General features: G+C 39.5%; 3 protein-coding genes and 1 long non-coding RNA gene across 4 annotated transcripts; 3 read left to right on the top strand and 1 right to left on the bottom strand.

Annotated features, from left to right (window-relative positions):
• Window positions 1–656: 656 nt before the first annotated feature.
• Window positions 657–4,468, top strand: ptgdsa (prostaglandin D2 synthase a). Its single transcript, XM_056404358.1, has 7 exons — window positions 657–846; window positions 2,511–2,650; window positions 2,907–2,983; window positions 3,701–3,811; window positions 3,907–4,008; window positions 4,116–4,144; window positions 4,271–4,468. Exons 1-6 carry the CDS (start codon window positions 751–753, stop codon window positions 4,142–4,144), a joined length of 555 nt encoding a protein of 184 aa, XP_056260333.1. The 5' UTR covers window positions 657–750; the 3' UTR covers window positions 4,271–4,468.
• A 50-nt stretch (window positions 4,469–4,518) lies between these two features.
• LOC130186970 (uncharacterized) lies at window positions 4,519–5,797 on the bottom strand. The gene is made up of 2 exons (XR_008830367.1): window positions 5,156–5,797; window positions 4,519–5,073 (listed from the first exon to the last, which is right to left on the bottom strand). It is a non-coding gene; the product is annotated as an uncharacterized LOC130186970 (long non-coding RNA).
• A 109-nt stretch (window positions 5,798–5,906) lies between these two features.
• On the top strand, window positions 5,907–8,239 carry LOC130186968 (protein AMBP-like). The gene is made up of 7 exons (XM_056404357.1): window positions 5,907–6,111; window positions 6,333–6,478; window positions 6,561–6,637; window positions 6,851–6,970; window positions 7,095–7,196; window positions 7,519–7,568; window positions 7,669–8,239. The coding sequence occupies exons 1-7, from the start codon at window positions 5,992–5,994 to the stop codon at window positions 7,729–7,731; spliced, it is 678 nt and encodes a 225-aa protein (XP_056260332.1). The 5' UTR covers window positions 5,907–5,991; the 3' UTR covers window positions 7,732–8,239.
• A 1,549-nt stretch (window positions 8,240–9,788) lies between these two features.
• Window positions 9,789–13,887, top strand: ambp (alpha-1-microglobulin/bikunin precursor). The gene is made up of 10 exons (XM_056404356.1): window positions 9,789–9,994; window positions 10,557–10,699; window positions 11,189–11,265; window positions 11,363–11,479; window positions 11,793–11,894; window positions 12,015–12,076; window positions 12,548–12,632; window positions 12,773–12,940; window positions 13,328–13,501; window positions 13,704–13,887. Exons 1-10 carry the CDS (start codon window positions 9,878–9,880, stop codon window positions 13,727–13,729), a joined length of 1,071 nt encoding a protein of 356 aa, XP_056260331.1. The 5' UTR covers window positions 9,789–9,877; the 3' UTR covers window positions 13,730–13,887.
• Window positions 13,888–15,160: the final 1,273 nt, after the last annotated feature.

The following is a 15,160-nucleotide window of genomic DNA, read 5'->3' as shown; positions in this document are numbered from 1 at the left end:
AACCAAGAAAGCAGAGTCAAAATGAACCTGTGAGACTCATTTATGGAGTAGATTCCCTTGTCGAGACATGAATATAACCATGACCAGCATTTTGTACTTTAGCCAAGACTGATACTGAAAGATGCTGTGTCTTGTACATGTCTCTATCTGTTAGCAGAGGTGGAAAAAAACTATATTTAGGTACAGATCTGAGGTACTTGTACTTGGAGTTTTTCCATTTTCCACCACTTCATAGCCTTTACACTACATTTTGTACAACAGTCTGTTATTTTGTACTAAATGGAGACAGTAAATGATCTGAATACTTCTTCCACCATTATCTGTTAGTGTCTTTAAAACATTACCAGCATTATTAAATGTATAGAAGCTGCTTCTTCTTGGTGTATGCTGTATGTGTCAGTGTGGGACAAGGTCTTGTGAACCTGTGTGTGTGAGCACCATACCAGCCTCAGCTGATGCTAATAAACCACAAGCAGGATATATTCCTGAACCTATGGGAACTGAAGTCTAAGTCTGGGTTGTTTTGGAGCCACACATCCTCAACACTTGGCCACTGTTCCCTGATCCCTGATCCTCAGCGATGATTGGCTGACAACAAGGTGGGTGGATCAGGAGAAAAACAAACATTGCCACAGGCTTTGCCACTCTGTACCTGTCTGTTGACAACCCACAGTTCACTTAAAGGCTCAGGTCAGACAACCTCTCTCAACTTTTCAGCCCATCTCGCTGATTCGATTCTCCCGGGCAGTCATGAGGACCACGGTGGTCGCTGTTGTCATGGTGATGTTGTGTGTGATGATGGTGCACGCAGACGTGAAGCCGCAGAGAGATTTCAACCTGCAGAGGGTAAGATGGACACACACATTCTGCTTTTGATGTTTGCTGTTCAGCATGAATGTATCTAACTCAGTTTGGTTTGATGAGTGAAGGGATTCTGCTGTCGTGCTCTCATTATTTGTTGTTAATCATAGGTGACTCCATCTGTGAGGGAACACTGTGTACTGGTGTCTGTGTGTGTGTGTGTGTGTGTGTGTGTGTGTGTGTGTGTGTGTGTGTGTGTGTGTGTGTGTGTGTGTGTGTGTGTGTGTGTGTTGTGTGTGTGTGTGTGGTGTGTGTGTGTGTGTGTGTGTGTGTGTGTGTGTGTGTGTGTGTGTGTGTGTGTGTGTGTGTGTGTGTAGTCAAAGTTTCTCAGTTGGTGACCCAAGACAAACAGTTATGGGTTTAAGTCCTGCCTCAGCGCTGACAGTCAAGTCACAAACTGTTATGATTAATAAATTTGTGAATCCTTGTTTTTCTGGTTTCGTCACACACCAGAGGTTGAGAGAGGTCAGTTTGACATTTCCCATGGCAGATGTGCCATGAGAAATGTCCGGAAAAGGAACATCCTCAGTAGTTTCCTGTGGGTGATTTGATAGGCAACTGGATGTATCCCAGAAGCATTTTAATAATCTTTATGGTGAGGTTTTTCCAGATTTATCAACCAGTGAATCTGGTGTGAGTTCATGTAAAACGTAGGACAAGACCCAACCTGAAATTCTCGCATGCCTACTCTTCAAACCTAAAGCAGTTCAAAGGATAAACGGCAGCTGATGTTTATTCCTTACATAAAGAAACATGCTGACTCTGTCTGGTTAGATAAATACAGGATGTTCAATCAACATTAACAACCAGTCCGTGTTTTAAAGGATCTATGTATAGATATGAGGGAATACAGTGGTTTACAGCAATGTTTGCATCATGGTACCAGTACAGCTTGTTTTCCCACTGGGGCTGTTAATGCTAAAAATGTCAACTCTAAAAATGTACGTATGTATACATACATACATAAACATACAGCCACAACATGGCAGATGTTCCATTAAGGAAGAAGTCTAGTGATATTCTATATTCTTTTATTATCAATAAATCTCATAAAAAGACCAAAACTAATAATGAATTGATACTATCAACAGGTATTACCTGATAAAGTTTATTCCTTTGAGCCACAGACTTTTATTTTTGTCCAGGGACTATTAAAAGCACATCAGTGAGCCACATGATCGCACTGGGTAACATGCTCCTTCATTATGATGAACATGGGCACTGTAGTTTATTTCGAGTTGATCCCACATACAACGCCATCATGCTTCCTTAAATATTTAGTAGCGCAACAAATTCATAGCTGAAAATAGTCCCTGCACACTAATCACTGCTGTTGAGCAACCTTAATTTAAAAAACTTCAGCTGTTTTCAAAAGTGAAACTATATACTTTGACAGATTTACATTTTCAATGTAAATCAATAGGCTTAGGGCTGAGAACCACATACAGGGTGAGGAAGTCAGAAATTACAGTTCTGATGTTTTATGCTGTTATGTTCTTTTTGTTTTTTTTAATAGAATCAGACGTTTAGACTTGTCAGGGCATGAAAAGTAAAGGTGTAACCTGTGCATGAATGATAGCTGTTGGTTAAAGTCAAATATAGAGTCAAACTTTGTGTGTTGAAATTTGTGTGCCTATGTGTGTGTTTAGTTTGCAGGGAGATGGTACCGTGTGGGCCTGGCCTATGACTCTCCAAGTTTTGTTCCCTACAGAGACAAACTGAAGGCCTCAATGGGCATCATCACACCGCTGACAAACGGCAACGTTAACCTCACAATGTGGGAAGCCACGTGAGTGTGTGTGTGTGTGTGTGTGTGTGTGTGTGTGTGTGTGTGTGTGTGTGTGTGTGTGTGTGTGTGTGTGTGTGTGTGTGTGTGACATATATAAGCACAGTCTAGACAGGGGCATATACAGCATAGTCTATTTTTGTGTACATCAGAAATAGATGTGCTAGGAAAAGAAGAGAGGAAATCAGGAGAGAGAGATGGATGAATGGACAGATTTGGAGGAGATAAAGACACATTGTGTTTCCTCTGTCTGCTTCAGACCTCTGGGCTGTCACAGTAAGCTGTACCAGTATGAGAAGACCAACGTCCCGGGACAGTTCACCTACTTCAGCTCACGTAAGTCTCTGCTCACTTCACATCTGACTCATCAGCTTTCCAACAGATAACAAGGTTTCTGCTTTGAACCTGAGAAAAAGACAAGATAAATGATATTTAGTAAGTTTTGTGACTGTTCTGACAATGTTTACGTGACAATGTAAATATTTGACTGGCACTCAGTGGGTGCCAACAGCAGTGGCTCAAATTCTGAATCTCTTCAGTTCGAGGAAACAACCACAGATGTAAGTCAGGAGGCCTGAGCAAGTCAAAACAAGTTCTTCAAAACTGCATTTTGTCACATTGTTGTGCGAGAAGTATGAGAACAGAAGTGAAAGCAAAGCAGAAATGTATTAGTTTTGTCTTGTGTCTCTTTTCACACAAAAATGAAACAAACCTGTTTTTTGTTTTTGTTAAAGTTTTGGTGATGCACTCGAGTGTGTTTTTACGCAAGAACTGTAGCACTTTGAAATTTTCCATTTAAAAATAAAAAAGTATTACGATTGATACATTGTTTGTATTTGTGTTCTGTCTAACATTGTAGATCATCATCTTGATATATTTCCAATACATACATTTAATATTTAATTCCTTTCATGTTTTTTCTTTTTTCTCTCATTTTGTGCAGCATATATTGTATCGTATTGTGTTGTAAATATTTATAGCGCATTTTTGTATTTTGCATTTTCATACATATACGGTACATTTTCAGTACTTCTGTGTTGTGTTTTCTGTCAGGCCACAACATGGTGAAGGACATCACAGTGGTGGACACAAACTACACCGAATACGCTCTGGTTCTCAAACACAAGGTTTTTAACAGCGAGTACACACAAGTGGCACTTTACGGTGAGACACACACGCACACACACGCAAACACACACACACACACACACACACACACACACAAATACACGCACATTCATGTGTCTCTGTACTTGCAGGTCGCTCTCAAAGAGTTAGGACTGAAGTAATCAACAAGTTTAAAACCTTAGCCTTGTCCCGCGGTTTCTCCAGAGAGTCTATTCTGACTCCACCTCCAGCAGGTAAAGTATTGGGTGACACACACATACACAGTATATGTAAATGCAGATTAAATGACCATGAAGTTTCCTAATTCTTTCTTGTTTGTGTGTTTTTTTCTGGCCAACAGAAAACTGCCCACAATCTGGATCTGGTTAGGTGGGTCTATTTCTTTAGGAACATCTGAAAACCAAGGCTGTTTCATTAATGATAGTCAGGGGTGTGTGACAAATGTGTGTGTAAATTAGTGTAAATTATTTTCTGTTTCTTCCTCTATGTTCCCAGATGTACCTGCGGTGAGGGTGCCAGTGTGTTCTGATGTGCGGCTCCAGCTCTGTATTTCCCAGCATTTACTGCAAAGAGCTTTCTCTCAGCAAAGCAAATATCATCATTCTATTATAACATCTAATCCTATTTTATGTAATGTTTCATTTTCATTGTTCTGCTGTGTTGGCATGGTTTAATAAATAAAACTAACCTTCAGGTCATGATTATACTGTTTTTGTTTGTTTGTAATCACAACACATTTTAGCTGGTTTTGGCCTTTGGACAAAAAATTTGATATAAAATCTTTTTTTATGATCAGGCAGCTCTGTTGAATTTATTCTGAGTTTTCTAAATGTTAGTCACTTTCCCATGGTGGAGAGTAATTTACTCTGTTCTACAACTTTCAACATTAAAGAGATCTGCATATTAATGCATCAATAATTACAATCCAAAAACATAATAAGCATGACTCTGAAATCGGCCATTCTGCATAATGAGTACTTTTACTTTTGGTCCATTAAGTGTATTTTGATGTTTGTGCTGTAGTACTTTTACTTAAGTAAAAAAAAGTTTTAATTCATGACTGTATACACAGACAGATGTACCAAGTCTGTGGCATTTTAGTTTAACATTAAAAAAAAAAAATCCTTGTTAATGTGGTGTGAAATGTGTGGACAGAATGCACAATTAGATTTACAACAACCAAGAAAAGGACGCAGAGTTGAAAGAAGCTGAGAAACATTCTGGCAATATGGTGGAAGAATCGTCCTGGAGTGTTGGTCAAAGCATAATCTGTGGACGTCTGCTTACATGAGTCATTCCTACACACACACACATGCACAGGTTACACTGAGTTTAACACATTTCAGATTGTGTGTGCGCTGGCGTGGATGTGAGTCTGACCTGAAACTAGTGGCCGTCATGGTGAAGTTGCTCTCAGAAGCAACATGTTGTAGCTCCAGTGCGACAATGACGGGGTTTCCCCTCTTGCGCTTCATGTAGTGAGGACAGGTAGAAACCACTGCCAGTGTGTGTGTGTGTGTGTGTGTGACTCAGTTTGTACTGAGAACCCTCCATCTGCTGTATACTGCAGGAGGTAGTGCTGAGTTGTGTCTTGTGTAAATCAGGCCTGTAGTCTAATATGAACACAAGGGGGCAGAGTTCACCCCTCATCAGTATGTTTCTGCTGTGAACAAGACCTCATAGCTGTATTAACACATTACATAGTGCTGGATTACGCTCAAGCTGGCTGTGCAACCATATATCATAAAGCCTATAAGACAACAACACTGGCCTGACAGAAAATATTTTTTTACCACCCCCCACCCTCTTCACACCTCATGTCAGAGAACAAACTTTTCTAAAATAAATCTTTGACTGTACAGCCTCACTGTGGCAGTGCAGCCTTTTCCCTACTATTTATCAGCTGCTAAATTCTGCCATGTATTGATTGGTTGTTTGTTTTAGCTACAGATTCTGAAGTCCAGTCATTCATTGCTGATTAGTTGAACCAACAAACACGCAATCACATGGACACACTTTAGTGCACATGCCAGATAAAAGTACACAAAAGCAGATAAAGATATCATCAGAACTTTTTTTTCTTTTTCTTTTTTTTTTGCAGTGTTGTAGAAAATTTTGAGAAAACTCACATTCTCACTGTGGCAGTTTGACGTAGTGCAGCAGCAGCAGCAGGAGGAGCAGTGCATGAAGGACTGGTTGGTGAGAAACACAGCAGGATGCAGAGAGCAGTGATTCTGGTTTCTGTGCTGGTCCTGGGATCAGCCTGGACCCTCCAGGGGGCCCATGTGCTCCCAGAATCTCTTACCCTCACACAGGAGAACTTTGATCTGAGCCGGGTGAGTGGCAACTGAAAATGATCTTTTTGAAATGTTTGAAAGTTTTTTGAAAGTATCAGATTTTGTTCCAGTTGCGCATTAGAGTACAATTATAAACTGTAAACAATAGCACTGTCCTTAACAGCATGCTGTCATGGGTGCATACCCTTCCATATGCTAATGCTTCCTATTATATGGTATTTATTTCTAATGTGCAGCGAATATTTGCATTCACCTTGCAGTTCATGGGGCAGTGGTATGAGCTGGCAGTGGTTTCTACCTGTCCTCACTACATGAAGCGCAAGAGGGGAAACCCCGTCATTGTCGCACTGGAGCTACAACATGTTGCTTCTGAGAGCAACTTCACCATGACGGCCACTAGTTTCAGGTCAGACTCACATCCACGCCAGCGCACACACAATCTGAAATGTGTTAAACTCAGTGTAACCTGTGCATGTGTGTGTGTGTAGGAATGACTCATGTAAGCAGACGTCCACAGATTATGCTTTGACCAACACTCCAGGACGATTCTTCCACCATATTGCCAGTATGTTTCTCAGCTTCTTTCATCTCTCCATCCTTTTTTTTTTTTTTGTTATCCTAAATCTAATTGTGCATTCTGTCCACACATTTCACACCACATTAACAAGGATTTTTTTTCAATTTTAAACTAAAATGCCACAGACTTGGTACATCAGCCACTAATATGTTGTTCACAGATCTGCCACGCAGCATATTGCCAACACTTTCCTTTCCACAGGGTTTGGAGCAGATGTTGATACATACGTGGTTCATACCAACTATGATGAGTATGCAATGATGCTTCTGCTGAGCATTGAGAAACCATCAGGAAACGAAACCACCACAGCCAAGCTTTATAGTGGGTGACCATTCTTGAATCTATCAAAATGACAATTTGTTGTACTTATGCTTTTGAAATGTGTTTCAAGTTTGTCATTGGATGTACAGATCAGTGTGTGTGATAGAAATTCTGCCTTCTTCAGGTCGAACAATGGATGTGACTCCTGCGGTGATGGACAACTACAAAACATTGGTGAGACAACTTGGAATGAGTGATGGCGCTATCATCATGAATCAGAACAGAGGTAGGTTTGTTTTTATGTTTGCTCTGTGTTGCTGTGACATTACTGTTATTATTTTGTCTTTTTCCCAGCAGCCTGTAGACTTTTCCCGGCCCACATATTTTGACTTGTCATAGCAGGAAAAGCATAGGTGAAGCAATTACAATAACAATAGCTGCATTCATTTTTGGTGTGATTGGGAGGTCACATTCACAATAGACATGAAAATTGTATTTGGTTTGAAATGCAAATTACATTTTCTGTGGCTTTTCTTTGACACAAAGGGACCAATGTTGTCTTCATGAAAAACATAAACACCCTCTCCCATCTCTTCCCATCTTCCCAGGCGAGTGTGTTCCAGGTGATCTGGAGACAGAGCCAACTACTCAGCCTCAGGTACACACCAGACATGACATGATGCATACTGAAGCCACAGATCTGTGTCTGTAATGAGAATGAGCATTAATCAGCTGTGTCTTGTGAATCTATCCTTCAGATTTCTGTTACCAAGAGGTTGAAGAGAAAGGTGGTGCCAGCTGTGAACTCCGGTAATATTTAACCACATGGATAAATGATTCGTTATTTAATGGTCACGTCACTATAAACTCTAGTGTTTACTGTTTGTATCAAATTTTCTTCAGAATTTTACGGTCACTCAGTCTCCCGCAGATCACATACGGTAGCCCATGGGAGCAGTAATGTACACCTGTAAACTAATACTTAAAAATACTACAGGGTCCTTTTTGTCCCCGTATATTAGCGGTGAGGATAAGGAGAGGTTAATATATATTAATAAATGTATGTTTACTGTAAGACTGCACAAGGTGAGAGGTCATGTGGACAAACTGAAGAGGAGGGTCATCACACAAACACTCACAAGACAATCACGTTGTCACATCTTCAATGGAAAAAACAACTGTTATTGTCACTGGTACTGGTTTCCTACAAATGCAGTGCAAATTGTATGAATATGTTTCCATCTCATTGTTTTATTGTGATATTGCATTTTTCATATATATGAAAAGTATTAATCCAAATTAATTTGTAATAAAATGATTCAGTGTTTATTTGAGTGCATTTGACTTTTCAGTGCTACAGCACACGAAGCCAATACTACCCTCGTACTGCAACGTTTGACTGAGCCTCACCTCATTTTCAAACATGTGTAGTAAGTTAAAGACAATAAAAGATAGAGAGAAAGGCAGGAATATGGAGTCCTAAGGGGCTGACATACTATTAAGGTCTCTTTTCATAATTAGTAATTTATTGCTTGTCTGGTACCTGTAGTAATTTCACTTCATCTCCCCATAAAGCTTCTGTCTATCTGCTGAATGAAGTGCTCGTATTTTCTGCTGTTTATGGTGACATGACATTATGTTGTTTCTCAGTGCCTTGCCATCACCGATTACTTTCTAGATATAAGTAATAAATGAAAGTAGGATACTAAAATGAATTTATTATTTAGATTCATTGGTTAGTTAACATTCTTATACAAAATAATATCGGCTGAAAAGCAATAGTCCAGGTTGGTGAAGAAAAGCATGTATGTTCTTAAATGCTTATAGATAAGAGTTTCCTGTAAGTCCTGTTCTCATATTTTATATCTCAGTCATAATCGAACCAACAGACAAACACAAACCCACAAACTCACTTAGGGATCTTAGAAATAAGACTTTTCTCCAGAACTTCCCTGGGAATCATCATGTTTTTCTTCAGTGATTCAGTGACAGCTGTCTTTACATCCACAGGTACATTACAAGCAGGAACTGCTGATATCTAATTTGGCATGTTTTTAATGGTGTCAGTTTGTAAAAATGTGAACAATGTTTGGGGTTAAATAAAACAGGGCTCAAGTCGTAGCCCACAGCTTAACCCACTGACTCCACGGCAGCTTTGTACTTCTTGTTTACATCTCCCAAAGCATTATGGGAGCTGTAGTTCCAAATTGTAGAACAACTTGGAATGAGTGATGGCACTATCATCATGAATCAGAACAAACGTGCATTTGTTTTTATGTTTTCTCTGTCATGTGTGACATTACTGTTATCATTTTGTCTTTTTCCCAGCAGGCTGTAGACTTTTCCTGGCCCACATATTTTGACTTGTCATAGCAGGAAAAGCATAGGTGAAGCAATTACAATAACAATAGCTGCATTCATTTTTGGTGTGACTGGGAGGTCACATTCACAATAGACATGAAAATTGCATTTGGTTTGAAATGTAGAATGTAGTTCCAAAATGTAGAAACGGGACTGGGTTGGGGTGTGGACCCTGTGCCACAGATTAAACCACATACTTGTAGAATTTGACAAGATAAAAGCCCCATCCAGCATAGGAAAATTTGCAATATAAACTTCACATGTACAGGATGAAATATCAGGTAGTTGTTACTCATTTGTATGTCAGATTAAGACAGGTATTGATTTGTTGACGTTGCTAAACCTGAAGTCCAATGTTTAAGTGGTCAGCTGCCCAGGCAAGTCAGGTCACACAGAGCGAGACAGAGACAAGCAGAACTTTGCTCTCTTACTTGTTTGTTATTTACTCGGCAGCGGGAGTGTGTACATGCAAGGGCCGCAGCACACATATAACAGGTCAATGCCCCGTCCCCCCTTTGAAGAGTTGAGAGCAGGTAGCCCTTTCCTGGGTTTCAGTGTCTTAGGCTTTAGTCCTCTCAGAGACGAGTGAGCAGACAGGCTGATAGGATGCAGAAAGTGATTCTGGTTCCCCTGCTGGTCCTGGGATGGACCTCGACCCTTGAGGGGCTCCTTGTTCTCCCAGAACCTCTCTACGCCACACAGGAGAACTTTGACTTGGCCCAGGTGAGTGGTTGAGTCCTGCAATCTTACGTTTTATTTTTCCTCCTATATTTGCGTAATAATCTTTCACTTCAATTTATAGATTTAGTATATTAAGATTAAACGCAGAGGTGTAGAAATGTACTTCTGTACATCCTTTGTATTCTCTTTTCTGTCATTTTCTTTCTATTGTTAGATTGACATTCTACAGGCAGTGGAAACCTTCATAACATAATGACCTCAAAATACATTAAACCAAATTTTTATGCATTAAATGGTTGAAAACTTTAAAGCAGTGCCTCTCTTAAGTATTAAATTCAATTTCAACAAATTCAACATGGTTTCCATTGGGAAGGCTGTACTGAGCCGTGTGCATTACTGGTCTCAGCATTGCAAAAGAAATGCCTTGAACAACATCTTCATTTTTTAGCAACAATTTTTTATGTATTTATTTATATATATATAAATACATATATATATATATATATACTGAACCAGCAGTACTGTACCAAATTCAGGTTTAGGTTTTATGTGTGTTATGTACAGTATATATTATCAAGTATATTATGGCTTCTCTTCCTAACAGTTTTTGGGAACTTGGCATGATGTTGCCATTGCAAGTACATGTCCCCATATGCAGCGTCACCGGGGAGATGCAGCCATTGGTAAGCTGGTTCTGCAAAGAGGCACCAGCGAAGACAAACTCAAGATGAAACGAACCGTACTCAGGTTTGTAAAAGCGTATGTATGACAGAAACACACAGAGGCACACAGATGGAAAACATTTTTTGAAAGTTGTAGTTGCTCATTAGACACATTAAAATAATACAAATCTGTAAAAAAAAAAATAAAAAATGAAAGAAATACATACATGCAATTATTGCTATATAAAATGTTTTGGGGAATTAGCTAATGCAAAATTGACAGAAATTAGAGGGGGAAAAAATGTAAATAACAAATGTATCTACGTATTATGTAAATTATTGTGCACAGACTGAGGCTGTCAGTGGTTTGTCAAGATTAGATCAAAAACATCTCAGTGCAACAGTCAAAATAAAGAGTCTAAAATCTCAGGTTGATCTCATCTGGTATATTTTGCACATTTAGTCAGATTTAGTTGGATATGTAACGATGATGTAAAAGAGGAAGTGTGTGTGTGTGTGTGTGTGTGTGTGTGTGTGTGTGTGTGTGTGTGTGTGTGTGTGTGTGTGTGTGTAGACATGGGACATGTAAGGAGATCTCTGGGGAATACGAGTTAACCACCACACCAGGACGGTTCTTCTACCATGTTGAGAGTATGTATCTCTGTCAGTCTCCTTCTCTATAACCTTTCAGCTCTGTCTCTGGTGCAGCTGTGACTCCCTCACTGTCCCTGTGCTGTCCTTCCTGCAGGGTATGGGTCAGACGTGGATGCCTACGTGGTTCACACAAACTACAACGAGTACGCAATAGTGATAATGAGCAAACAGAAATCATCAAGGGAGAAGAGCATCTCATTGAAGCTTTATAGTAAGTGCACACTCTCCATGGATTTTTTTTCCCTATTGTTTTATTTTGAAAAGCAGTCTTGACTGATGATTTCTTTGTAGGTGTTTCAGCAGCATTTCAACCAAAATACTGCTGAATAAAACACAAAACAAAATCAAACAAGTATATTTTTTATTTCTGTTGCCTGTATAATTAGTTTTTATTCACTTTATTCAAGTCTTAGGATTTCCCCTAATTCATTGTAAGATAGACCAAATGAATAAAAAACTTACACTGTACTAAAATTTGAGTTTACTGTGCATCAGTTTCAAATAAATGACTATGTCCCGTTCAGGTCGGACTATGGCTGTGAGACCCACTGTGCTGGAGGACTTCAAAACACTGGTCAGACAAGAGGGAATGAGTGCCGACACTATTATCATTAAGCAGGACAAAGGTAAGGGAGAGAGGAGAGAGATGAAACACTTCAGTTCAGGTCTTTATTTAATTAACGACACATTAAGAAAAACTGAAGATGTTAAAAGAGTCTAAATGTTTTCATTGAATTTCTGTGCAGGTGACTGTGTTCCTGGAGAGGTAGTGGCAGAACCATCAGCTCAGCCTGAGCCTGAGCCTCAGGTACTGAAAATACATCATCTGATTTATATTGTTTTATTATGCATCATCTGCATTTTTAACAATTGGTTGAAGCTCTACTGAAGTTTTATTCTTCTTGTTGAGTACAGTCAAATATAAATCCCCTTTAACAGCAATATATTACTCAAAAATACATTTAATGCTGGTCATAATTTTCTGACTGAAAACTGGAGAAAAAAAGCATACACTGAAGTAAAAGTACATATCGTAAAAAGTATTGTGAAAAGTTTAAATGAATGTGGACAATGCATTTTAGTATTGTTCCATTAATATGGGCATATAGAATTCTACTCTTAATGTAATGCTGCAACAACAGAATATTATTATATAATATTTTGTATATTAGTAGCAGTATAGCTTCAATATAACACTGGAAGAGGGAGTTACAGAATTGTTTAAAATATTAAGGAGAATGTGTGGCTTTGTATATCTGACTGACTCTGTGTGATGTAGCGGGTGAGGAGAACTTTGATCCCTGTTATGGTTGCTGCAGAGGAGGAGGGTTCTGCTGATGATTCACCTCTTTTCAATGGAACCGGTATGATAATTAATGATAAATGTACAGTGTATCACAGTCATGAAAATGAGCATGTGCTGACTGAGAAATCAGAGATCTTGATTCGGATGTTGTAACATTCGAACTATTTTTTTCTTATGCCACCCACCCCCCTTCTATAGAGGCTTGTCAAGCAGAACCAGATACGGGACCATGTTTTGGGTTGCACCAGCGTTACTACTACAACGCCTCCTCATTGAGCTGTGCAATCTTTAAGTATGGAGGGTGTTTGGGCAACCAGAACAACTTTCAGAGTGAGAGAGAGTGTCTGCAGAGATGTCGCACTGAGGGTGAGGGCTGAAACACAGAACACAATATCTGCATATGGGATGATATGAAATACATAGATCAATATTTTTATCCATTTCTAGTTAATTATGTGAATGTATTTATTTTAATTTTGTTTGCTTTTGAACCACTTTCTTCCACAATTTGAGAAGCCATTTTCTTACAACTAATTGCTGGCAATTTGGTGGGAGAAGGATGTACACTTCCCTTCAGCTAACTTCTATCCTCATGAATAACAGCATGAAAACAGAAAAAAGTACATCCATGGGCCAGAATTAAGTATCACTGCCCGTCATGATGCTCATGTGTGGACTGGAAATACATATATGTATGTATAACAATGGAAATACATAAAAAAATATCAGCACTGCTCTGTTCTGTCTCTCCAGCTGTGTGCCGTCTGCCATTGGCAGCCGAACCCTGCACAGGTCAGCCACCCATCTGGTCCTTTGACTCCACCATTGGTCTCTGTGTGCCCTACAAACAGGGCTTCTGCCAGACCAACGCCAACAAGTTCTACAGCAAGGCTGAGTGTGAGGAGTACTGCGGGGTGGTTAAAGATGGTGAGATAATGCAGAACAGCAACACACAGAGAGTGCAAATAGAAACACACACTCATCTCGTTGACCTAGCCCATGGAAACATCACAGACTCAGTTGAAGAAAGAGAATTCAACACACTGAGATAACTTCTGTTATCACAAAGAAAACTTGGTTAAACTGCCTCCGCCAACATATGATTTAATGTCCTTTTGCTCTTTTACAGACGGAGAGCTCCTGAATACAAACTGAGTGACATGATGTGCTCTTCTGAACTTATAATACACTAATGCAGCATGAACCAGCATCACAGAAGGTGCACAGTAAAGAAACATGAATTTGTCTAAGCACTCACAAAATATGAGAAGTCATATCACAACAGATCACCAATAAAACAAGTCATTACTCTGTTTGGCTGGTGTTTTTATTGTTTATTGAATTGTTGATAGGCTTCTGCTCATGTAGTTGCTCTATAAATATATGCAAATGAGACCAGACAAAAATCTGGGCTTTCTTCCTTTTCAGATTCACATAAGGATAACCAGTTATATGCTCTCATTACACTCTTACCACTGACCGACTGCAGCATTATAGAGCTTTATCAGAGTAAACCAGTGGAGGTTGTTGGTTGTATCTGCTGTAAATCTGCTGTATCTTAAATACTGAGTGACAATGTTTCCATTTCACAAACAAAATAAATATAACTATTCATACATAGCCCTCATAACATATAAGGTATGAAATATTTCCTTATTTGGTGTAATAACGGTGCCTTAAGGTCATTCTGTATTTTGCTCCTCTCATCAAACCTGGTTTACAGCAAAGGAAAGTGTTTCCACTTCAAAACCTTTGTGCTCAGTTTTATAGGGTCAAAGGAAATAAAAAAATGATGTGTGTTATATTTACACATACACTAGTGTGAACAGTGCGGAAATAAAATCAGTCTCAGACTCCGTCATCTACCGGGCCAACCCACTTTCTATACACAGTCTTTGGATCCTACTGATTTCCTATATGTGGGTATAACCAGGAGGGGGCAATATTTCTCCATTTAAAGAGGATTCATGTGTGTGACACAATTTCAATCACACACACACACACTCACATTTCTACAGTAAATGACACAAACAGTACACAACAGAGGGTCCCTCATTCCTGTGTCATTGGGGCTTCTCAATCTACTTTAACTGTCTCCACACTGTTTGTTTGTTTTTGGTTTTGTTTTTTTACAGCAAATGAGTCTAAAGTGCTGAAAAATCACTACATAACCTCCACACTACTTGCTCTATCACTATCGCTCACTCTCTCTCTCTCCTGCAAAGGAGCCAGGTTTCCTGCTCTTAGTTCCCAGAGTTCCCGGCTGCTGGCAGTAGAATGCTGGGAATATCCGGAGAGGAAGGGGAAGTGACATCACAGTGGTGACCTTCCGTACCAGGCCATATCACCTGGTGCTGCAGGGAGGAGAGCTACCAAACAAGTGCAAACACACATACACACACACACACACACACATACACACATACACACATACACATACATAATCAGAGCCACATACAGGACTTCTCTCATTTTTAACACACACACATGCATGCACATAACTAAGCGAAACTTAGTGACACACTCGGACCCCTCAGTTTGCCCTCACTTTTCTTTCCAGGAGAACAGAAAGAGTGAGAGAGGAAA

The sequence above is a fragment of the Seriola aureovittata genome, chromosome 18 (assembly GCF_021018895.1).
Source record: "Seriola aureovittata isolate HTS-2021-v1 ecotype China chromosome 18, ASM2101889v1, whole genome shotgun sequence".
In the NCBI taxonomy this organism is placed as follows: Eukaryota; Metazoa; Chordata; class Actinopteri; order Carangiformes; family Carangidae; genus Seriola; species Seriola aureovittata.
This window is presented reverse-complemented; position numbering and strand designations above follow the sequence as displayed.

Coding starts and splice junctions, on each gene's coding strand:
- ptgdsa (XM_056404358.1), top strand. CDS start 751: ATGAGGACCACGGTGGTCGCTGTTGTCATGGTGATGTTGTGTGTGATG. Junction 847..2,510: donor GAGATTTCAACCTGCAGAGG/GTAAGATGGACA, acceptor GTGTGTGTTTAG/TTTGCAGGGAGATGGTACCG. Junction 2,651..2,906: donor CTCACAATGTGGGAAGCCAC/GTGAGTGTGTGT, acceptor TGTCTGCTTCAG/ACCTCTGGGCTGTCACAGTA.
- LOC130186968 (XM_056404357.1), top strand. CDS start 5,992: ATGCAGAGAGCAGTGATTCTGGTTTCTGTGCTGGTCCTGGGATCAGCC. Junction 6,479..6,560: donor ATGACGGCCACTAGTTTCAG/GTCAGACTCACA, acceptor GTGTGTGTGTAG/GAATGACTCATGTAAGCAGA. Junction 7,197..7,518: donor CATCATGAATCAGAACAGAG/GTAGGTTTGTTT, acceptor CCATCTTCCCAG/GCGAGTGTGTTCCAGGTGAT.
- ambp (XM_056404356.1), top strand. CDS start 9,878: ATGCAGAAAGTGATTCTGGTTCCCCTGCTGGTCCTGGGATGGACCTCG. Junction 9,995..10,556: donor AGAACTTTGACTTGGCCCAG/GTGAGTGGTTGA, acceptor TCTTCCTAACAG/TTTTTGGGAACTTGGCATGA. Junction 10,700..11,188: donor ATGAAACGAACCGTACTCAG/GTTTGTAAAAGC, acceptor GTGTGTGTGTAG/ACATGGGACATGTAAGGAGA.